Genomic DNA, 23,910 nt, shown 5'->3' on the forward strand with positions numbered 1-23,910 from the left:
GCTCCACAGTTCTAGGAACATCGGTCTATAATCGGGTAACCTAACCAGGACCAATGCATTTCTGGCGCGGCCACTCTACCATCTCAGCTAACCAAACGGATTTTCCCTGTGATCTGTTAGGATTCTGGTTAGTTTGCATAGCTAGGCAAGGGACTCGGAAATGCTCTGTGCCTGGGTTTGGTCCCGCCAACAGGACGAATTTTTCATGAACTACAAAGCTTTCGGGCCGACGAGGCAAGGCCTCGGAGCCCCTCATGGCCCGGGTCGTTAAACGTCGCCGGATTTACAATAACGTTGTTTCCATCCATTCATCTTTCGGATAAAAGCCTTTAGGCGTTTCAATTGTAGTTTCGCGCTACCATAAGGTGGACGACAACTTCTTTCCTTTCATTGCAATACAACCACGAAATCTTCAAAGCGATTCTCTTATAAACAATTTAACAAAACAGGCGTATACCAATAACTTGTATCATGCTACATTCGTGCCCCCCCCCCCCCTACCCCCCCTTGTTTCTTTTGCAGGCGACGTTACTATTGTGTTTCAGGCTATGGATTCTACAAGGAAGCTTCCCCCAATTTTCCGAGATGGACAACCCGGCTTCCTTCTCACCAAAGCGTGGAACGAGGTGAACAAAATAGTTTAAGCAAACTAACGATGTTTACAAAATCTTCTCATTCTAACAGTATGGGATAGACATGTGGTACAAAACACACTTGCGTCGGTAAGGCTTGATCTGGGGAGTGCGCTAGGGCGTTCTCATATTACTGTTTACTGAGTGTACTGAATATTGCAAAGAGTAAAAAAAGAAATAAAGAAGGAAACACGAAGAGATGCTGATGTTTCATAGCTATGCATGAAATGCTGTTGCATTTAGTCCGCGTAATCAGTCGATCTATGGATCGATCACTCTATCAATCAAACAATAATTCATTATTTATTAACGAAGAATTCACTACTTGATCAATTAAAAAGTGCTCCGACTGGTTTTCTTTTCCCGCATGTCTGCAATATTAGCTAACTCTATTGCAAAGGCATTAAACTAGATGCTAATGATGGTGATCTTGCTAATATAACAAGTGTCGTGTGTAAGATAAATGCTCCATAGCAAAAATAAAAATTCTGGCTATCTGTTCATTGTAGCTTCTATACCAATATTTGTGCTAAAAATATTTCTTCTTCAAAACAATTTGAAACCTCCTCATCGCCCGTGTAATTAGGAGAGTATCAGAGCACGCTAGCAATAACTTTGGCGGTAGAACGTTCGTCGTGTTTGCGTTTGACAAGCAGGCTATCACTTGGACGTCCCGTGCTTCAGCTTGGAGATGCTTTGATCAACGAGTTTACTCTTCCATGGGGAGCTTTTACTTGTTGGAACAAAACTGGTCACCTTCTGGCTCTAAAATATGAAACAAGACTACAATTGTATTTATGTTTGAGATACAAAGTCCCAAAATAAACCATAGAAATTTTTTCTTACAATCTCATTATTATGTCCCGCCTGCTTGGCGAAACTTTCAGAACAGCTATAAGCAATAAGATAAGTGTCACGCAGGAAGGGAATCAAGGAAAATATAATAATAATGAACATCTGGAAGAAAATGTGAGGAAATTTCAGTTCTCTTTCAAAAATAAGTGGTGAATCCCATAGAAACAAGTTTTTTAGTAAGTTTCAAAATGCAGGAGCAATTATTGCTTTTTTTCACAAAGATATCATTGTTTTTTACCCGTCGTGGTTGCTTTGTAGCTATGGTATTGTGGCTGCTATGCACGAAGTCACGGAATCGAATCCCGGCCAAGGCGGCCGCATTTCGATGGGGGCGAAATGCGAAAACACGCGTGAGATTAGATTTAGGTGCACGTTAGAACCCCAAGTGGTCCAAATTTCTGGAGTAATTCGCTATGGCGTGCCTCATAATCAGATCATGCTTATGGCACACAAAACCCAATAAAACAATTATGGGTGCTATAACGACATTCCACCTGTGTTAAGCTCACTGCAAGGGAATAACGGAACACGTTACCAGCAATGCAGAAGCAATCGAATACTGCGCGAAAATCCATGCCGTCGCTTTGCTGAATAAAAAGGATAGTTGATGCCTGCTGAATGACACTGTCATGTTTTCTTTATGACAGGCTGCTGACTTACAGCTACCTTTGCGCTTTCAACGCCTGGCTCGTCTTGTGTCCACGTACCCTGTCTTACGATTGGCAGATGGGCAGCGTACCTCTCGTGACGTCACCACTAGATCCTAGGAATCTGGCAACACTGGTTATACTCGTTTCGCTAGCAGCCCTCGCCTGGCAGGCCTCGAGCCCATGGCATCGAAAATGCAACGTGAGTGGAAATTTCGTTTTACAGTTTTTCTTTTCCTGGATGTGCTTGCAAATACCCAATCATTGCTAGATTATGTCAACTTGTGCGTGTTTATCGTACTGGCTCTAAGTCACACGATGTCTCAACATCGCTCCACGTTTTCCTGCACGAAAATTGTCATTTTGTGGCAGTTGTGTCGTGGACGCATCGAAGGAGAAAGTACCGTAATCTAAAACTTCACATTACAGAAATCGCTGTTGCGCATCGCTTGACTGGAAAGTTACCGTCAATTGTTCTCTAAGGCTACTCATACGCAGAAACATGCTAAAGTGCTATGGGTGGGATTGTGGTGCTGTGGTGTGCGTTATTTATACATGCGTGAGGAGTATGAGCAGAGATATTACCATATTTACAATGCTGAGCACGTATATTCCACACCAGGCCGTCTGCTGATAATGCTACCCATCTCTTTCACAGTCCCCGTTCAGGGAGGTTCCACTTAATTTTCCTTTGCCTTGGTTTACCGCATCCTCTCGTCCTGGCTCCTCACTGGTCAGGTGTTTACCAGAGCGTCGCAGCCTGCTTGTGATCACCCCCCTCCCCTTTTAATATAGTCTTAGGTTTCGTCGCTCAAGGTATAACGCATCCTTTCTACGCATAACGTAAGGGGAAGAGTGAAAGCGGATTGCCTCGTAGAATGTTTAGCGACGGCGCGCCTAGTGTTATGGATGGATCGTTCGTCACTCTGCTCCGGATGACAGCTACCAACCGCGCACACAATAGAATTAAAACGGCGCATCGTCTCCCCGTACTGGGAAAGACGTTTTCGGGCTTCACATGGAATTTTTCGAGCGACTCGCCACATATATAACGCTAGTCGTTAGAATTAAATTTTGAGGTTTTACGTGCCAAAATCGCGATATGGTTATGAAACACGCCGTTGTGGAATTACTCCGGAATAATTTTGACCACCTGGACTTCTTCAACGTGCACCGGATGCACGGTACACAGACACTTTTGCATAAGGCTGCAAGCGGGGTCCGACGATGTTGCACGCGAGCGGGTTAACCAGCGTAGGCGGCTTTATACGTGTGTCTGTGTGTCATGTGCGTTGTGTGTACTTTTGTTCTTGTGTGTGAGCGGGGTGTCACTTGTGCGATCGCTGCTTTCACTAACTCGGTACCGTTTAAAATTTTGCATCAAGTCTCCTGGTGAGTCAAGACAGCAGTGCTGCTACTACAGAACTCCCGAGCAACTGCACGAGCCTTCTTCGGGACTGCTAGTGGCACTACTCCTGGCCGTACTACCTTTTCTTCCGGCGTCCAACCTCTTCGTGACCGTCGGCTTCGTTGTCGCCGAGAGAGTTCTCTACATTCCCAGGTATGGAACAGTGGAATCTGGACGGACAGGTATAAAAGCAGTGCGAATTGCAGGGATTGCATGCGTACCTGCGTGCTCAGCTATCTGAACATGTTCTAACCGTGCTGTCTGTTTAATCGCGTCGAATACAAATGTTCGAGAAAATAAACCTTGGAATGTCTGATAAAATATCGAACATAAAAAAATGTGGTTTTAACGCCCGAAGCTGTACTGCGGGTTAGCAGGGATGCTGCTCTAGAGATCACCGGAAGAAGTTTCTTTATCACGTGGTGTTCTTGTACCTGCACTATATGTACACTAGACGAGCGTTCTTTCATTCCGCCCCCCGTTTTAATGTGGGTGTCGCAGCGGAGATCGAACCCCTGACCTCGCGCTCTGCAGCGCAACGCCATAGCCATCGAGCTACTTCGGAGATTGCCCAATAATTTCAATCTATTGATGAAAGTGTAATACACAGTTTCCGTGGAGCTCGTTTGCCACGAGAGGCTTATTTACGTCATTTCGTACACCTAATGCAGTGTAATATATGACGTGAGATTGGCCAGAAAATAAATTGCTTTAATTAAATAACACTGTGACAACACGGTTGGCTCCCTAAAGCGAAGCACGTTTTTTTTTTTTTTTTAAGAATTGGAGAAAATGCTCGAGAGATGTTACGCTCTCCAGACGTTCACGGAAGAACTACCGAGTCTGCGTGCAGCAGAATCATTTGTAAACGTCTCCGTTTTCATCAGCTGGTATATCTCCTTGCAAACTGCAACAACTGTTGCTTTCTCTTATACCATTTGAACGGAAATAATACCTCAAAAGTTCGAATGGTAAATTCTTAAAATCGAATACGTATCAAATTGCAGGAACTGTTCGATTCATGTACTAAATTAGATCGTTCGCACACTCCTAAGCACAAGCCGCGCCGAGGCCCCACACAGCAGCAGCACGTGAAATGGTCAAGTGCCGATATATAAAAAGAGAGAGAGAGAGAAAGTTATAAATGACAGGGAGATTACGCCGGAAATGCAATATTCAGGCGCATCGCCCTAAGTGCTTCTCCATTTTCCTGTAGTATATTGGAATGTTGCACTGAATTTTAATTTGCACTTTCATTACACTTACATAGCGTTTTCTTCCGTTTTCACGTAAGATCAGCGCGAGCAAGAAGGCGAGGATTCAGAGACGTTATAAGAGAATCACAGACAAAAAGTGGAGTTTTCTGATGCGTGCGCTTGTTTTCTATTTAATTAAGGTTGCGTTATTATTACTGCAAAAATTTAAGAAAAGAAGTTTCCCCAGAGGGAGATTTATTCGAAAATTTAGCATTAAAGATGAAGATACAACGATTCATAAAACAATGCCTTGGTTGTCACAATATGCTGTGGCAGTTAAAAGTTTTGCAGAAATATGTGAAAACATACCTTACGAGTATGTTGAATAATAATAATAATAGTAATAATAATAATAATAATAATAATAATAATAATAACAGGTCTGAGTGTCCGCGCACGGTAAAACAAGTAAACATACACACACCAATAGAGGGGAAAATACATGAAATAGGAAACGACAATTATATATAGGGACATTTACAATCCGCAAAAGCCAATACGATTTCGCAACCTAAAGACGGAGACAAATGCGTGCAATGCGTGAGAGTCAATAAAAATAAATCAATCCGGCTTTTAAATTCTAGAGACCAGAAAACCATGAGCGCTGATACAAATTCACAGGAAATCTAACGAAAAGATAATGAAAGCTTAAAAGAAAGGGTATAAAAGAAAGTTACATGCACAGAAAAGCCATTTGAGCAAAATATCGGTACACAACAAAGGACAAAGAAAGTTGCTTAAATAATCTCTTATCTATCGTCATAATTAAAGCGAACTGAAAATAACCAGAGCATTAGTGAGCAAGTAAAATGAGAAAAAACTAACTAACTGTACAGCTAAAGGCACAAATTTAAGGCGAAAGCAAATAACGATAGGCAAGCAGTTCATGAAAAATGCATGTAAATGCAATTCAGGAAGAACATTAAAGCCACGAGAAAAAAAAAACGCTGAAACATTACACATATCGCCAGGCAAGCTGGAAATGTGGTAAATCTCATGGCGAAGGAGAGTACGTATGTATACTGAGAAAAAAAAAACTTGCACACGACAATACGAAGCTGCGCGCAGAACGATGAAAGTGACGGATGAAAAAATATCAAGATCAGCGAAATAAGTATTACACATATTTTGAATTCTATACTCAGCAGAATGTTTGCTGGGACAAGCAGGAGCGAAAAATGGTACGTGCTCCCTCGGGACTTTCTGCAGGCCCAGAAGCGCGGCACAATTAGGTAGCTCAGCGCAGTTCAGTTTTCCGTGAAGGTCTGCTTATACAGAAACACAAGGTCTGCGCGAATACATCGGCAGGTGAGGGACGGTATTGACAGTAAAGTGGAAGCGCTACAAGATTGACAAATGCCAGTGCTAGAACGATGGCGGTAAATCGCTACGAATTTTCTTTCTAGGCTCTCTCCCCTTACAAAAATTTTTATAGAAAGTCCATAGACAGTCCATAGACATTTGTCTATGAAGGCTATAGACTGTCTATAGACATTTCTTTAGACTGGTCTATAGACAGTCTATAGATTTATGGCCATACACTGTTTATAGACTGGTCTATAAAAAGTGAGTTTATAGACTGTCTATAGCCATTTCTTTAGACCAGTCTATAGACAGTCTATAGACTTATGGCCGCACACTTTTTATAGACTAGTCTATAAAAAGTCTGGGTCTATAGACTGTCTATACACTGTCTATAGACTGTCTGTAGACTTATGGCCATACACTTTTTATAGACTAGTCTATAAAAAGTCTGAGTCTATAGTTTGTCTATAGACTTTCGATAGACTTATGGCCATACACTTTTTATAGACTAGTCTATAAGAAGTCTGAGTCTATAGACCCTCTATAGACTTATGGCCATACACTTTTTATGGACTAGTCTATAAAAAGTCTGAGTCTAGAGTGTCTATGGATTAATTAAAATTCATGTTTGTAGACAGTTGTCTGCATAATGTCTATGGGCAAGTGTATAGGCTTACAGTTCTACTTTTGTAGACTGAAGGCTATGGAATGTCTACAGACAAATCTATATATACTATAGACATTCTATAGACTTCAGTGTACAAAAACAGAACTTAATAATCCAATACACTTTTTTCTATGACATTCTGCATACACTTGCCAACAAACATGCATTTTCATTAATTTATAGACACTCTATAGACACAGACATTTTATAGACAAGTCTACAAAGAGTGTATAAGGCCATAACTCCATAGCGGCTATCTACAAGTTAGTTTAGATTTTTCATTACATGCGGTAGCAAAACGTTTTGAATGTATTTCATTTCATTTTATAGATATGAAATGCATGGAATGCAGATATTATGCATGTGCACCTGTTCCTTTTCATCTGCACTTATGCATTACCGTTAGTAGATTAATAAAGCTCCTGAACCAGCCCTACTTTCATATATGTTGCATAAACAGAAAGAATTTATATAGTGCTGAATCATGCAGTGCAAAAAATAAAACAAATGCACCGGCAATGCATTAACCGTTTTTATTGCTCGATATAATACATGAATTCCTTAAATTCTTGTCTTATTATATTATGGAAACAGATTAAATAATTACACTACTCCTTGGCAAGCATGGTCGCCAGGCTGGCCTTGACCTTTGGGTCATTAGTCCCAAAGGTGCTGCAGGTGTATGCTGCAAATAAGTACATGCAGCAATATGAGGCAAAAATAACAGATGTGTATTCTTTGTATGTTCATTAAGCAGCTTAATATATTTACTCAAACCACCTAAGTCAATACTTAATGCGGTTTAACTATGACTAATGGCTGCTTGTCAATACAAATCAGTACCTTTATGCAATGTTCTATTGCATGGTATGGTGAACAATTAAACAGTCACAACTGCTGCTCGTGTCAGCAACAGTATGTTCCCTTTTATGACAAGTTCATATATGATGCATTAATGTACTTATCCCAAATGGTCCCTATATTTATTGCGGAAACGTTACCCAGTTGGGCTGTCTGTACAGTTTTTTTGGCTGGTAGTTAAGTATGCCCGTGCAGAGGGATGTTTTCAGAAGACGTGACTGGAATATTCCCAGTATCATGCCTAAGATTGTAATTTATTTTGCTTAGCACACATTTAAATGTATTTCTCATACTTTTAAATGAATGGGTCATTGGCCATAACTTCAACAGATGGCAGATGGGTTGATTGTATTGATATGGTACCTTAATTTCTTGCAGGTAATGAGGCCTCTTGTGCATGCTAACAGGTTTCCAAGTTAGGTATACCACATGAGCACCCGAAATACCACACGAGCACTTTGTGTCATGGCACGACAGATATGCACCTCCTAGGAAACAGAACTGATAGTATAGTTCGAATGAATTCTATCACAATAAATGATTTAAGGTGCTTTGAAAGATGAAAATTTTTTTCTAGGCTATCGAGGTTCAGGACGTTTAGTTAACGCAAAAAAAAAACATATTGAGTAAGAAATGCCTTGTAAGTCTGCTTGACTTTCTTTTTTTTTCAATAAATAGAACCAATTTCCCTCAATTTTTATGGAGTGAAACGTTTTAAAAATATATTCAACACAGAGACTCTCTGGAAACTTTGACATGTAACAAGACAGCATACCTATGTGGCCAATATAAAGTTTCCCGATCTTTTTTCAAGCCTTTCCTGGTTGTTTTCATGAAAATTTTCTGGCAATCTATGACGCCTGCAGCTTAAGTGCAATAAAAAATACTATGGTTTAATACTTGCCAAGCAGTGCCAGTCCATAATATTTAGATAAAACGAATAACACGTCAGTCACTTAACATGTAGTATTAGATGCAACTGACTTGAATCCCTTGTTTAATAAAGCTGACAAGGGCTTCGGCAAGTTCGTAATTGATGGCCACACGAGTACAGCACGGAAGACACAGAGACAAGCGTAAAACAAATGCAACAATGTGAGGGAAAACTATACAATGAGTTATTTTTACGGTTCAATAGTAGTTTTCTATATAATTTGCTCTCACCACTTATGCCTCTAGTTAACTTTGTTTACCTATGACTAAAGACTACATGGCAATATTAATCAGTACCATTATGATGTTTCGTTATATTACAGTATGATAAGCAGTTAGACAACCATAATGGTCGCCGGTGTTAGCAACGGTACGTTTCGTTTCAAGACAGGTTCATGTGACACACAGTGTACTTACAAAAATAAAAGAAATGTGAGAATCCCAAACGATTCCTATAATAATAATTGTTGAAACAAAGATACCCTGCTGGACTGTGCACATTTTTCAGGTGTTAATGCAATGTGTCCGTGCCGATCGAACATGCTCAGCATACTGACTGCAGTTTTGAACAATCACGTTAACATTTGCAATTTATTTCCGCTTAGAACAGTCTGCATTGTCTCTTTTCTCATACTTCGAGATGAATACATTTGCCACACTTTCAGTAGAATGCACATAAATGGGGGCGTACTGATCAGGTTACTTATCAACTAAAACATGTTACGATCTCTTAGGTGTGTTAATAAGGGTAGAATAAATGCAATGTCCACTGAATTATTTGAATAATCTGTGCGTTATCTACAAAGAAAAGACCACCGAATTGATAATCTGGCTCTTTTTTCTTTTGTACAGCGCATATAGTATGCAGTCTGTCCAAGACGACGGCACTACATGCAACAGTAATGAAAACCGGAACACTTATTGCGCACGACAAGGGCTTCATACCGTGCACGACTGGCACAATGCGAATCTGCGCCAGCAGCTGCCTAGAGATTAAGAGCACGTAAACTGCATAACGCCGAAGCATCGAAAGGCGCTTAACGCTTTTCATATAGCTCGAAAGATAACTTCTGCTGCTAAACTGTTTAAAAAAGAGACAAAAAACAAATCTTCCAACTACCGTCAAACGCAATGCCTTCAGTCTGAAACGTGTAAAGGTGCTTCCCGGAGCGACTAATTTATTGTGCTCCAATTTTTTCGGCTAAGTTGCGAAGCTGCGAATGACTGAGCTTATCGCAGGTTTCATGCTCCAAAAGCGTTTGTGGTTGCATATAAATAGATTGGGTGAATCTAGAGATTTTCGCTTGACATTTCTTCAAGTCTCGTGTTTTGCTTGCGGTAACTTCTCAAAATTATTTAGATTGGTTGCCAGAAACCTTAAAAATACTGCTACTTTTAAACAATTCGAAAACGGCAGTGCACACACTGCTGATGCATGCCCCGCAAACACGGCCTTTCATCCGAGTACGTTAGCAGTTATTTAACTATACGTGTCTGTCAGAACATTCTTGATGCTAAGACAATTTCGAGATATATACGTAAAGCGTGTCACGAGAATTTCACTACACATGCGGCGCAGCATTCATCGCGGGCGGATCAAGCGCCACGAAATGAGACCTACCACACTGGCTGCCCAACATACACAATCCGCTTAGTGGTAGCTCAATATCAAGTTAAAACATGGTGTAGCTTTCTTCTTTACGCACCTAAACTATTATGCGAAAATCAACAAGCCCGAGTGATCGCTCGCCGTACCGTATAGTAGAAGCGAGAACAAGAGCGCGTTATGAAACCATGTCAACGACAAACGGACACTATACCCGAGTCGCCTGCGCTACATGCAGCCGCTTCGCGCTACGAAATGCGCTCACATAATCATGAGCTATTGACGCAAAACATCTTTGCTAAAGCTTACCGTTCAGTGTAGTTGACGTGTGATGCCACAAAGATGACACGCATACACAGACACCAACGTTCAGGCGGACACCGCACACCGGTACAACCGTTTACGCGCTCGGCGCACTCGTTGAGATGGCGCACCGCCGCGCATGCGCAAGATCTCCGAGCGTGCTCAGGGGCTCCGCGCGCGAGGGCGCGCTCGGAGGAGTGTGAGCGCCTTTTCCTCCTTCATTTTTTTTTTCGCTCTCTCTCTGCGCGCCATGCGCGCCGGAACGGGTGGCTTATTCATCTTTATCACCATTATTCATCTTTTTTCGTGGACGAAGGAAATGCGCTGGCAGGTTGTATGACAAACGCTGTGGGCTATCGTATGAGACTGGAACGCTAACTTGAATGCGCTGTCTGTAAAACCCATTACAGGGCCCTTCAAACGTTTCAGACGCATTATTGCCAGCGTCGATTAGTAATACAGCGTACTTGTAGCATATCTTCCAGCGTACCACCAAATGTGATGCCCGCACGTATGTTAGTGCTAATTTTCTGTTCCGGTGATAGGTCAAAGCAATCAGTACAGCATTGAGGTACTCATATGCGTGGCTGCCCACGCATACCGCCGGCGAAATACTGGGTGGGCTCTGATAATTTGGCACCTATTTTAAGTGAATGAGAAAGTTTGATGGGTTTATAGTGCAGGATATTAGTCAACAAAAAACCGCCCGATGTTAGTGACGCAGCCGAGGTATGAAGAAAATGTGAAAAGTATCCGAGAATCGGACGACACACAACGCGAACACCACATGCGCGACATCAGTTCATCGCACATTCACAAAGTCCGCGTTGCAGCTAAAAACATTACGAGTGTCCTTGCTGTTAGCTCGATGCCTGTTTGGAATCCACTTGTAGCTGAAGCTGGCGTTAATAACAGCTATTATAACAATTGTATCGGCGTTTTGCTTTCTTTATTCTACTGCCGCAAAAGTGATGCGACAACTGTGAAGACTGTCTTGGGATTGCCGAGACCGACTACGTAGATCATATCATGTGGTCAACAAATGCGGAGGTATACACTATGTGTATACTAATGTCTACAAATAGGCTCTACACCAATCTCAGCAGTATACAACTTCAGTGGCTTATATCAAACGCAGCTACGTATTATCCACCGGTACCTGCGCTTGGTTACAGCGTACACGCGTTGGGCCCAGATTAACGATGTTTGTCTATTGTTAATCTATAGACATGCAATACCACGACAACTCAGAGGCAGACCAGGTGGTGAATTCACCACCTGGTCTGCCGGCTTTCGCGACTTATTCACCACCTTTGCCACATCATCACCATCTGACCTTCAACAGCTGGTCTCGCGAAGTGTACGTCCGGGAAGCAGCCAGGTTTAGGGCCTTCGGGTGCCTGGAAGACCTTTGTGACTCGGACGTTGCCTGTTCCGCCGCGATCCTCGTTCGGTGCAGCTGCACCGAATGACGACTAGCAGTCTGCACGGTTTGCCCGCCGCGCCGGGGTTGCACGCGGTGCCGGTCGCGCATGAACCAGTGCCATATCATCGCCTTCCCAGAGGGCCGGGAGTATGGGAACTCGGCATTACATATTATCGATTTTCTTATATAGACATTCAATACACCAGGAGAGAAAAAGAAATAGAAACCTTAGCCGACTATTATTATTAACTGTCTAATATAGAGAGTCTATAGACAGAGTATGGACAAAAATAAATAGAGACTGTATCGGCTTTTGTCTATAGGTAGTCCATATAGAGGGGAAGCAGACAAAAAGAAACAAACACTTTGCGGAATGTTTTCTATAGACCGTCTATAGACTGCGCGTAGACAAAAAGAAATAAAAAGCTTATTGACTTTCGTCTATAGAAAGTCTATAGACAGAGTATATGGACAAAAATAGACAGAGACATGTACCCACTTTCGTCTATAGGTAGTCCATAGAGGGGAAGTAGACAGAAAAGAAACAAACACCTTATCGACTTTTTTCTATAGACCGTATATAATCTACGAGTAGACGAAAACAAATAGAAACCTTATCGACTTTCGTCTTTAGAAAGTCTGTAGACAAAGTATGGACAAAAATAGATAGAGACCGTATCCACTTTCGTCAATAGGTAGTCCATAGAGGGGAAGGATAAAAAAAAAACACCTTATCGACTTTTTTCTATAGACTGTTTATAGACTGCGAGTAGACAAAAAGAAATAGAAACCTTATCGACTTTCGCCTATAGAAAGTCTATAGACAAAGTATACCCGCCGTGGTTGCTCAGTGGCTATGGTGTTAGGCTGCTGAGCACGAGGTCGCGGGATCGAATCCCGGCCACGGCGGCCGCATTTCGATGGGGGCGAAATGCGAAAACACCGGTGTACTTAGATTTAGGTGCACGTTAAAGAACCCCAGGTGGTCGAAATTTCCGGAATCCTCCACTACGGCGTGCCTCTTAATCAGAATGTGGTTTTGGCACGTAAAACCCCATAATTTAATTTAATTTTATAGACAAAGTATGGACAAAAATAGATAGAGACCGTAATCCACTTTCGTCTATAGGTAGTCCATAGTGGGGAAGGATACAATAAAGAAACAAACTCCTTATCGACTTTTTTCTATAAACTGTCTATAGACTGCGAGTAGACAAAAGAAATAGAAACCTTATCGACTTTCGTCTATAGAAAATCTATAGACAAAGTCTGGACAAAAATAGATAGAAGCTGTATCGACTTTCGTCTATAGGTAGTCCATAGAGGGGAAGTAGGCAAAAAAGAGCAAACACCGTATCGACTTTTTTCTATAGACCGTCTATAGACTGCGTATAGACAAAAAGAAATAGAAACTTTATCGACTTTCGTCTATAGACAGTCTACAGACTTTGTATCAACAAAAGTCCAAATCTATAGAAAGGAAAGGTCGTCTATAAGAAGTCTATAGACTTTCTATAGACAGTCTAAAGTCATTTTTGTAAGGGTCGAGTCTATCACTGTGGGATTGGAAAGCTCGATTCCACACACCATCGATGCATATTCTGCCAGTGAAAGGCGTCTTCGCGGATGACTGCGTTCTGTACCTTGCCGTAAAATCCGAGAGAGACCAGGATATTCTCAAAAGACATTTAGCAGCCGTGGTGCGACTAGTGTTCTACTTCCAATGTGTATTTTAATGTTCTTAAATCCGCCCACATGTCTATGACGCGAAAGGAACAGGCACTGTATCGCAAACAAATGATCAGTAACAGAACAGTTGCATCAGCCAGCTTTTTCAAGTACTTAGGCATCCACATCAGTTCAATCTTAGGTTGTAGCGTTCACGTGCACCACACGGTGTCGGCTGCATGAAAATAAAAAAGAAAGTGTGGCTGCTGAAGCACCAGCTGAAGTATGCCACGCGTAAAACCAAATTAGTAGTCTACACAAGTATCACACGACCGCTGCTTGAATATGCCAATGCCGTCGGGCACCCGCGCACAAAGACGGATATTAGTCACATAGAAGAGGTCCCAGACCGGGCGCTCCGATTTATCTACCCTGCCCATGGCAGGAACGTATCTGCGACCAACTTGGGCACGCAATCCGTATTGGCCCTACTTCAAACGCGCCGCTAACTTCACCGACGACAAATTCTCTTCAGCACCGTCACCAGTCCAACAAAACTAGACTTTCATTCGCATGCGCACATTAAATACCGCCCGACAGACTTCGATGCAAACACGCGAAACGCTTATAATGCCCCAAATGAGAGCCAACGCTTATATCTCTATGTCGGAATGGAACTCATTGCCAAGAAAGGTGACGCAAGTGAAGTCACCCGCGTCCTTTTTATCAGCCGTCTCTTATAGTTCGTAATAAGGTTCCTTCATTATCGTTTGCCACGAAATTAGAAAAAAAAATGTGGGAAATGAAAGGGTGGAACAAAATAAAACGATTTTTTGGTTTTGCTTACCCACGTCAGTTTGTTCCCGCCACGTGCAGTGATTTAATGCCAGTTTTGTTTCTTTTTGTGTCGATATTACCCTCGCCACCTGTGTTGCTTCTATGTTCTGATAATTTTTTGTTACCCTTGTATTTGTCATCTTGTTTCTTCCATTAACACACCTGCTTGGCTGCCATAACGCCACTGGCAATATTATATAAATAATCATTAAATAAACAATTAAAAATAAAATCCACACTGACATACCATCAATGAAGGAGAGCAGAGGAGTATAATAATTTTAATAATATAATAATTAAATACTCAAGCAATCAATCAATTTTTCACCATTCCCAGGAACAAACCAAAGGTATAAGTGCTTGCGCATATATACATTAAATACCAAAAACCAGAACAAACAAAGGAAACTCTGGGGGATTACAAATAAAAAAGCAATGAACAAGAAAGCAATTATAACTCTTACCATCTTTTTAATTGTTCACATCACAAACAAAGAAAGAGGAGTGAGTCGGTTGAACATGCGTTAACCTATGACAAAACAAAGCTAGGAAAAGAAAGATGATAGCAAGTTATGTAAAATATCTAAATCATGAAAATAAGCGTTATAATTAGGCTCAACAGTCTATGGACGATAGAGTTTTCGTGATGACATGCAAGTACATGGAAAGGTCCATCTATGTTCTGTGGTGGCATTGCGCGGAATACGAAGCATGATATAACTCAACACTTCGGGGCAGGTGAGGGCACCACGAAAGAGTCTGAAAGAAATAGGTCAGCCCGATTACGTCGCCAGCGAAGTAAGGGCAATGACAATAATCCATCAATGCTCGAACGAGGTCCAGTGTGCGTGTTAGTAAAGCGGTGATTATATATGCTTAGAAACGTTTTCTGGACCCGATCTGTAAGGCCACTGTTGGATCTATATAGAAGAACCATTCGAGAGGATCAACGCGTATTCGAGTTGAGGAAGATAGGCTGTTGTGTACAACTTGCGGAATGATGTAGGAGTCTTTAATTCTCTCGATAGTCTGCAAACAAAGCCAAGAGAGCACAAACCCGGCATTGCAACGGGTTTAGTGTAACCAGAAAAGTGTAAGATTGTATAAAAAAAAAGCGCAGTTTCACCCGAAAAGCGAATCATTCATTGCGATATTAGTAGGCAGCTATACGTAATAAGGATAGTACTTTTATTGGCCGTATAAAATTGTAAACATTCGCTTACTAGCCAAACTAACAAGCATGGTGTCACACGTACACAGGTAAAGATGAACACATTGTACTCGATGACCGCGGAAACTCGCTGGCAGAACACTGCAGTGAGGAAACGCGGCAGCAGCAGCGAGCGAATTGACCTTCGTGTTGTCTCTCGCTGCAACGCGAACTAAACGTTGAAACCACAGCCCATACGAATCTAGCGGTACTCGGCACATGCACTTTGTTCACATCGCAGATCGCTTCAAAGATGAGGCCTGCGCGAGCGCGCGTTTTCACCACAGCGCAGATTGCTTTGAATATATGGCGGCCGCGCGGCCACGTCGTAAGCAGCAAAAGCCGGAGTTGCTTTTGCAATTGCTTTTGGCCATGCAACAAAAATATACGAAAAAACCTCAGTTGGCTGCGTATGTCAAAGACCTGATTCACCATAATATGCAAGCGAATGTTAGTGGTTTACCCACGTAAGTAAAAAGTGCTTCACTCAGTGTGCATGCTGCGTTCACAGTTTTGTTTCCATGGTTTTACTTGGGTAAAGTGAACATGCGTTTTCATCGAATGGAACGTACGGCAACGAAATAGAGTTATGAGACGCAGCAGCAGCCGTCCATCTCATTCAGTGCGAATTGACTCGATGGCTGCACTCAGGCAGCCGTTGATGGCAAATGCCTGGTAAAATACGCGTTCGCTCCTTCTAAGCTCTCCTAAAACGCTAGCTGTGGGCGCTCAGAGCGTCTAAATTGATTGTCATCTCTTTCGGTGATTCTGCCATCTTTACACTGTAACATAATTTACACCCCTAAATGTGAAAAATAAGGTTGTAAATATGTTTAGAACTCGCATCGTTGCACTGAAAAAGCTTTAGGGGTGCAAGTTATAAATTAATTTGGACTCTTGTTCATTTTGAAGGGTCTAAGATACTTTACAGTACAGGTGGAACCAGGGCCAATCGGCTGTGGTCTGACACGACGCTTTAGCAGCAGAAGTGGCCGCCATTGCAGTCGCCATCTCAGCATCAAGACAGGATATGGAAGTACATAAGAAATTTTCAGTCAGCATGTGGAGCCTACCGGAAAGTCCATCTCCATAAAGTAGCCTGCGATGTCCTCAACCGCTTCGATTAAACACCCCGCAACATGATAATCTGGTCACCGAGACACGAAGCTGTCAGCGGAAACCACTGCGCAGACACGATAGCCCGAGGTCGCTGCAATCGGGCGCTGCAAAAGAAGGAAGAGGACTCCATTCGACAAGCACTACACACTTATTATGAAATACTTCAACATTACCGCCTTTCGAGAAGAACGATGCCGCCACCACACCCATCCCTCTCCATAGCTGAAGCCACGGCCTGGAGGCAACACTAGACATACACCTATCCTCACCTCACACTCTGCCAAGCCATATCAAACCATTTGTCCTTTCTGTACATTGCGAGCTACCGCATACCATCTCTATATGGGGCTGCCGAAGAAGTCCTATAACAAGCCCCAATCGAAACGAAACGCACGAGCACTGGGAGGTGGCACTAACCAGCTAGGTATTGGAGGATCACCGAAAACTGATCGCCAGAGCCAAAATTGCTGCTAATGCTGCCGGGTCCCTAGACCGAGGGCTCCACCCACCACGGGCAATCCACCGCTGTGCTTTTCACTCCGTTTCTCCTGACACAGAAAAGACAACATGTAGGCTAATGGATTGTATTCAGAGCGTCCAGGTACAATATGTCGCACAAGACGGCACCCTGTCTTTTAGCGCTTTCTTTACCATTGTGGTCTACGGTAAACTAACTATGGTGAAGGGACACGCGCAGTAGCCTCCCGCAAAGTGTTTATCATCGCAAGTACGGCGCCATACATTACTCTAACGCTGACTATATCGAAGCATTCGGACATGCTGCAAGGGCGTATGTACTTTACATTTCTGCATATCTACTACGTTTACTTAACGATGCCTCGCCGCAATTTAATGCATACGCAAAGGCACAAATGTCTTTATAGAGCACCTCTTTCACTGACAGTGTAGACAGAAACGATCAGTTTGCAAACCATTAGTTTTGCATTTGTTTCGTGTCCTCCATAAGGCTTGCAAAGAATGCTCGTCGGCATGCTGCTTATCCTCGCGTAATTGCTTCACTGCTGCAGTAAATTGCCACAATGGTCGTTCGGCACCATTCCAGTCTTCATTTTTTTTTTCAAACCCCTGGCGCAGCCATTTCTCGACGCGTTGTGTACTCTCAGCAATAAGTTATTCGCTTGATGCAATTGCCCATCACCTGATTTTTCTTCCCATCGAGAGTTTCTGCTGCGTTTTGCCCACCACGAAGGTGGTCGTTTGCTGTCTCGAACAATGGCAAGCCTGGCTTCGTATTGAACGGTTCTGTTATTTCGCTCAGAAATATTTCCTTGTTTTTCCTCCAGAGGTTGTCAGTGCGTGAATGACTTCTACTTTAACACACAGCACTGTAAGCGCTTACTGTTGCCGCCGCTGCCTCATTCTGTCTTGTGTGTGTTTTTTTATACTTTCTATGAAACATTACTCACAACGTTGCTCATTCATTCGTGAACCTGTCGGAGACGCACGAGTATTTCTTATCCGGAAGTTGCTTTACTTTGCCAATAACATTCCTCTGACCCTAATGCGTTTCACGTCGACATCGCGTTCTAAATTTTTGCTCTTACTACTACAATATCCGATTGGTTTACTTCGTGGGATGGTGAAAGTGGTTACTAAAGGTTGGATAAAAAAATATATAGTCGCAAACGCTGTCTCATCAATTGTAACGCAATTATCTGGTCGGCGCCATCTCAGTTTTCTAGCTGTGCAGCGGCACTACTCCCCTCTGTAGACTGAAGAACATGAGAGGCAAAATTCATCAAACCATGTTTAAGATATACTGTATTGAGCTTTTTCCGCTTATAGTGATGTAAATGATAACTGCAACGCAAAATATAGGAAGCAAGCATGCAACGGGGGTGGGGGGGTGGGGGGAAGAATGCCGGTGTCTCGTGCCACTCTGAAACTGACAAAAACGTTTTTTTTGTCCTTTTTTTACACTGTATAAACGAAGTCACAGTGACATTAGACTGAAACGCGCTTTTCAGTGTGCACGCTCTGCCCGCGCAAACCATTGCATAATTTCGAACATATCGTGCGTAAACGTCCTCACATGAGTTCGATGCTGACGGGCAAGATACGCCAGTTTCCTGTTGACGTCCTGTAGACAAAATCACCAAGTAATTTACCTACATCATGTTTAAACCTATAATGATTAATATATGACATATGCTATGCTGTCTTAGTACATGGACATTCTGATTTAACAACAATTACCTTATGCATAGTCTATGCTAGCGTTTTCGATAAGGTAGGAAGTTCTTTAAGTTAAGTTTAAGTTTTAAGTTTAGTTTAAGTTAAGTTTAAGTTCTTTAAGTTAAGCAAAATAATTAGTAATGATGAATTACTAGGCTAATCCAGTTATCACGCAATTAACTTTTATTGTTTGTTATAAACGGACTATGCCTAGAAATTAAGGGGTGCAGTGGTTAGATTTTGACAGCGAAGCTGCTTAGGCTAGTGTTCCGTGCATTTTTAGCGTCGGTCACCAAATCAGCGTGTGCAAAACTCAGCTTCGAATTTAATGCAAAATTGCTTCATTTTTTGCAAAAGCTTCTACGTCTCATTAGTTGGATATGCATTTTCTGCAGATCAGTTATCAGTAGGCACAATTTTCAAAATCAGTAGACCCCCAGGTAGCTTTTTTTTTGTTTGCTTACGGCCGTATGAGCTATTCATTGACTTACGTGACGGAAGGATTTCTCGTTGTCTAGGCATAGAAATGCTTACGCATTTAATACCAGAGGTTATATGAGAATGTGTGTGTATCTATCGTCACGACTACCAGCGATCAGGACACTAAATGTGACCGTACCGTTGTTCAAGAGTTTGTTATTCACCTTGGCAGAGTAGAATGGCTTATAAGTAGAAATTTTTTTCGATGTGGAACTGTGTTTGGGTATTACTTGCCTAGAACCACAAAACAGCATACCACATGGCGGTCTCCCCTCACTGTGGTATTACTGTGTTTTAACCTGCGGCATATTCATTATGCCGCTACCAGACAACGATCGCAGTGAGTATTTATTTTTTTTCCAGCGTGATGCAGCTGAGAGTAGAGATGTTTGATTATCAAGAAAGAGAGAGTGACACAGAGAGAGAAAGAGATAATCTTTATTGAAAGAATAATGAGAGTTTTTGTGGGTGGTCCCGAAGCAAAACAAAATCGTTTTTTGCTTTCTGGTCCCAGGCTACTTAGCTGTCACGTCGTCCTTGCTAGTTATTGTCTAAGCTTTCAAGGTGTTTTTAATAAATTTTTAGACCACGCTTTTCTGACTGCGGCGTTACATTAAATGCGGTTTTAAACAGAGCTGAAGCACATCTAGACATTCAGTATTAGACATCCTCTATGGGGACTACTTTTCAACGGCTCCATCTCCACACGAGACTTTTTCTTTGAATCAGCCCAGCGTTAGTGGACTGAAATGGTTATTAATTTTCTATTTTTCACTCATGCTCGATAGAATGTTACTATGTTAATATATACTACCAAACGTCGCAGTTGATTTTTTTTTTGTTCCCTGTTCACCGATGCGTGCTCATTTTGGTACATTCGCTTACCCACGATTGCAGCATTGGCGTGACTCTGCTCGTGGCCGAAGGATTGCACCGCCTCCACACGCGGTGTGGTGTAGTGCTCAGGTGGTGCAGCTGGGCCTGCTGCTTCATTCTAGTGCTGTTGTTTGCTGCACGCACCTGGAACAGGAACGGCGTGTGGGCCTCTAGAGAAACGTTATTCGAGTGAGTTGAAACAAGACCTAATTTCACATCGCTCAAATTTCTGTGTACACTTTGTGTTCTTAAAATTTTAAACAAGATTCATGGTTTCTTCCTCTGCTCCTGTGCTGAATATATGTACGTTAGACGAACGAGGAGCTATTTTTTTTTTTCAGATCAGGCATCAGGGACCTCCCGGGAAACGCAAAGATGCACTACAACTACGCCAATCTGCAGAAGGACTTCGGCAACTCTGACCTGGCCGTCAAGCACTACAGGCTGGCAATCGAGTAAGGCCCCCGTTGCAATATCTTTTGAATGACGTCCCCCATTCGCAGCAGTTATTATACTTACGCGTTGTTTATTTCTTTTTTCCAAGTGTATAAAGCTACATCCGACGTACGCGCAAACAATCCACGTTATCTTCTTAAAGATACAGCGATTCCATAAAGAAAAAAAAAAGCTCTTCTGCAACTGCCACTAGACGAAGCTCAGCACAACCTTCGGAGTACAGCGGTTATAACACGTACTATAGCCGAGAAATAAAACGCGAACAGCGGAGCGCATGGTTGAATCATAATTTATTTTTGCGCGCGCCATCCGGTCCTCACTAATGGCAGAGGCGCACATCCTGTTTGACAGCACTGCGCGGTGATGCTCCTCCTATACCAAAATATTTTCGTTTCTGTTCTGGTTCCTTTTTATTTTGGAAACGAGAAAAGAAAAAAGAAAAAAAATTACCGACGATTACGTTACTTCCTAATGCGAAATTTGAGCGCAGCAAATAAGCTGTTTCACCTTTTCGATAGATTGAGGCAAAGAAATCGAGCAACACATGTATGCGCTATCACAGAATTTTTTTTTTATTTTTCAGAAAGAACTGGCAGATAATTTCGCAGTGGCGAACGGCAGCGGCAATTTCGGCTCGGGCGGTGCACATATACAGATCCGCCGCCACCGATCTGGCTCTCTGATTGCCACCGCACAGGGGTTGCATTGGAGGAGGAGCGAGACTCGCAGGAAGAGGGGGGAGGGGGGCGGCGTGTAGACCCAGCGGCAAACGATGGGGGCAGAAGCGCGCGCAGCAAGCGTACAACACGATAAAGGGAGGAGGGAAGAGATAGCAGCGACTGACTGATGCCGCTGACGCCGATAGTGAGTCAACCCCAGCTGCGGAGTTGGTTTCAGGGACAACGCCGCCGATGCGGAACAGGGGGGGGGAGGGGGGGGGAGGGCGACGGTGTTCTATGCAGTCACGTTATCTTGACTCTCTAGCGGCGTCAGCGGCATTCAGCGGTATCAGTCGGTCGCTGCTAGCGCTGGGGGGATGAAAGGGGGGCGGAGCTGGTTACGAGGCCGACGACGACGCGAAACCCAGGAACGGACGCCAAAGAGCTGCGCTCTAAAAATATCAACGAAAACAGAAGGTAAAATATTGCAGTATAGGACAAGTGTGATTGCCCTGTGCGGCGGAACCGTGAAGTGCTCTCGGCGTCGACTAAAACTCGGAACAACGGTGCACGGGCTCCAGTTTGCACCGGCGTCAATTATTACTGCGCTTCATCTTTTCTCACTTTCAAGATTACCGAGAACCAGAACAGAAACTAAAATGTCGCAGTTTATGGTGGAGCATCAATCACCCCACAGTGCGGCTCAAACTGAATGTGCCGCCATGTGAGTGGGTGTTGATTGGACGGCGAGCGCAATACCTGCAATTATGCTTCTCCCACGCGCTCCGCTGTTCGCGTTTCATGTGAAGGCGACATTACGGAACCACTTATCATACGCGCGTACATTCCCGTCACGAGATGTGCAAGATGGGCCACTGCGCAAAGAAGAAGGGAGAACGAACCTGTCCTACCTCAATTCGACAGTAATCAGTGCTATAACTCAGTTGAGAGCTCGCCATATTAACAAAAGAGGAGTTTAGAAGAGGCTCTAAACGCTATGTACGTCATCGCTGAATAGCTTAGAGCAGAATGTAGGTAAACTGCGAAAGAATTGGGCTTCGAAATCTGCAAAAATAATGCGTTGAAAGACTGAACAATTTTCGAGCAGTGCTTGCTATTAGAATTAGAGAAGCAGCTGGGCAAGTTATGGTGGTAACGCTGCTGAGCACGAGGTCGCGGGATCGAATCCCGGCCGCGGCGGCCACATTTCGATGGGGGCTAAATGCGAAAACACCGGTGTACTTAGATTTAGGTGCACGTTAAAGGATCCCAGGTAGTCAAAATTTCCGGAGTCCTCCACTGCGGTGTACCTAAAACCCCATAATTTAGTTTTTTAATGGCGGTGACGTTGTGGTAGGATCTCGGATTGCCATACCGTTTCTGGGTTTAGATTCCGTCAAAGCCTTTTGTTTTTTTGCGGCGCTTTTTAGGACGCTGCAGGAACGTTTGCGGCACTTATCGACGTCAATGGCAAATGATAGCTAGCAAGCAGCACCTCCCCGCTGTCGCTCATCAGCCACGTCTGTATCACCGCCGAGTCATGCGCACAAGTCGTTCATTGCGCGGCGTTTGTAGAAATGGCATTGCGTTGTTTTGCACGGCTCTCTAGCGCACATAAAGGTAGCCCAATAAGCTTACTGGAACGCCTGACTCGACGGTCCAATGGATGTTGCCGTGCGCAAGTAGTGAGAACGCATTCATGGCTGTCGTCCTTGCCTTGTCAGATGTAACTGGCGAAATCAGGTTTTATTTCCCGTCAAGCAAACTTGATAAAAGTGCACATCTTTAGAACAAACTGTGTGTGTGTGTGTGTGTGTGCGTGTGTGTGTGTGATGTGTGTGTGTGTGTGTGTGTGTGTGTGTGTGTGTGTGTGTGTGTGTGTGTGTGTGTGTGTGTGTGTGTGTGTGTGTGTGTGTGTGTGTGTGTGTGTGTGTGTGTGTGTGTGTGTGTGTGTGTGTGTGTGTGTGTGTGTGTGTGTGTGTGTGTACACCACAGGTATCCAACGTAGCGATCGGAAAGTTTACCGCAACGCTAACAAAATGGTCAACTTGGGATTACTCCTGTCCTTGTATTACCGAACAATGAGTGCAAATGGTTTAGGGTTCTTCTGCTGCATGATTTTTTGATAATGTCTGCGTTTCCGAAGAACAATTATTGTGCCCTTTAAGCACGTTCTACTGCAACCTTTTATCTAGCCACTTCTAATCATCTGATTCTTTGGAAAAGTTAGTCCTCAGCCGCGTTGGCACTAATTGCCACCAAAGTGAGGTACAATAGCTTGCGCTGTTAGGCAAGTTGGGGCGTGATTGGAGGTTACGAACGAGCGCAAGATTCGCCGGCGACTAGGGAGAACATAGGACAAGTCCCTGTTCTGTGTCTTCCCTCTTCCCCGTCAAAGTTTGCGGTCGTTCCTAGCTTCTATATCGCATTTGCGCAGAAATCCACCTCTTCAGCATCCACTTAAATGTAGCGGGAAAATAAAAGCCATTGCAGTGACTCTGTGCATGGAT

At 43.2% G+C, this 23,910-nt stretch overlaps 1 protein-coding gene across 1 annotated transcript in view; it reads left to right on the plus strand.

Annotated features, from left to right (window-relative positions):
• Positions 1-23,910, plus strand: part of LOC135901695 (protein O-mannosyl-transferase TMTC1-like) — a 153,978-nt gene that overhangs the window by 97,301 nt on the left and 32,767 nt on the right. The window contains exons 6-10 of the mRNA XM_065431541.2: positions 523-626; positions 2,135-2,336; positions 3,520-3,695; positions 20,307-20,474; positions 20,627-20,740. Coding sequence (XP_065287613.1) covers positions 523-626; positions 2,135-2,336; positions 3,520-3,695; positions 20,307-20,474; positions 20,627-20,740 — 764 coding nt within the window. The remainder of the gene's footprint in view (positions 1-522; positions 627-2,134; positions 2,337-3,519; positions 3,696-20,306; positions 20,475-20,626; positions 20,741-23,910) is intronic.

This window comes from Dermacentor albipictus, unplaced genomic scaffold, assembly GCF_038994185.2.
Source record: "Dermacentor albipictus isolate Rhodes 1998 colony unplaced genomic scaffold, USDA_Dalb.pri_finalv2 scaffold_16, whole genome shotgun sequence".
Classification (NCBI taxonomy): domain Eukaryota; kingdom Metazoa; phylum Arthropoda; class Arachnida; order Ixodida; family Ixodidae; genus Dermacentor; species Dermacentor albipictus.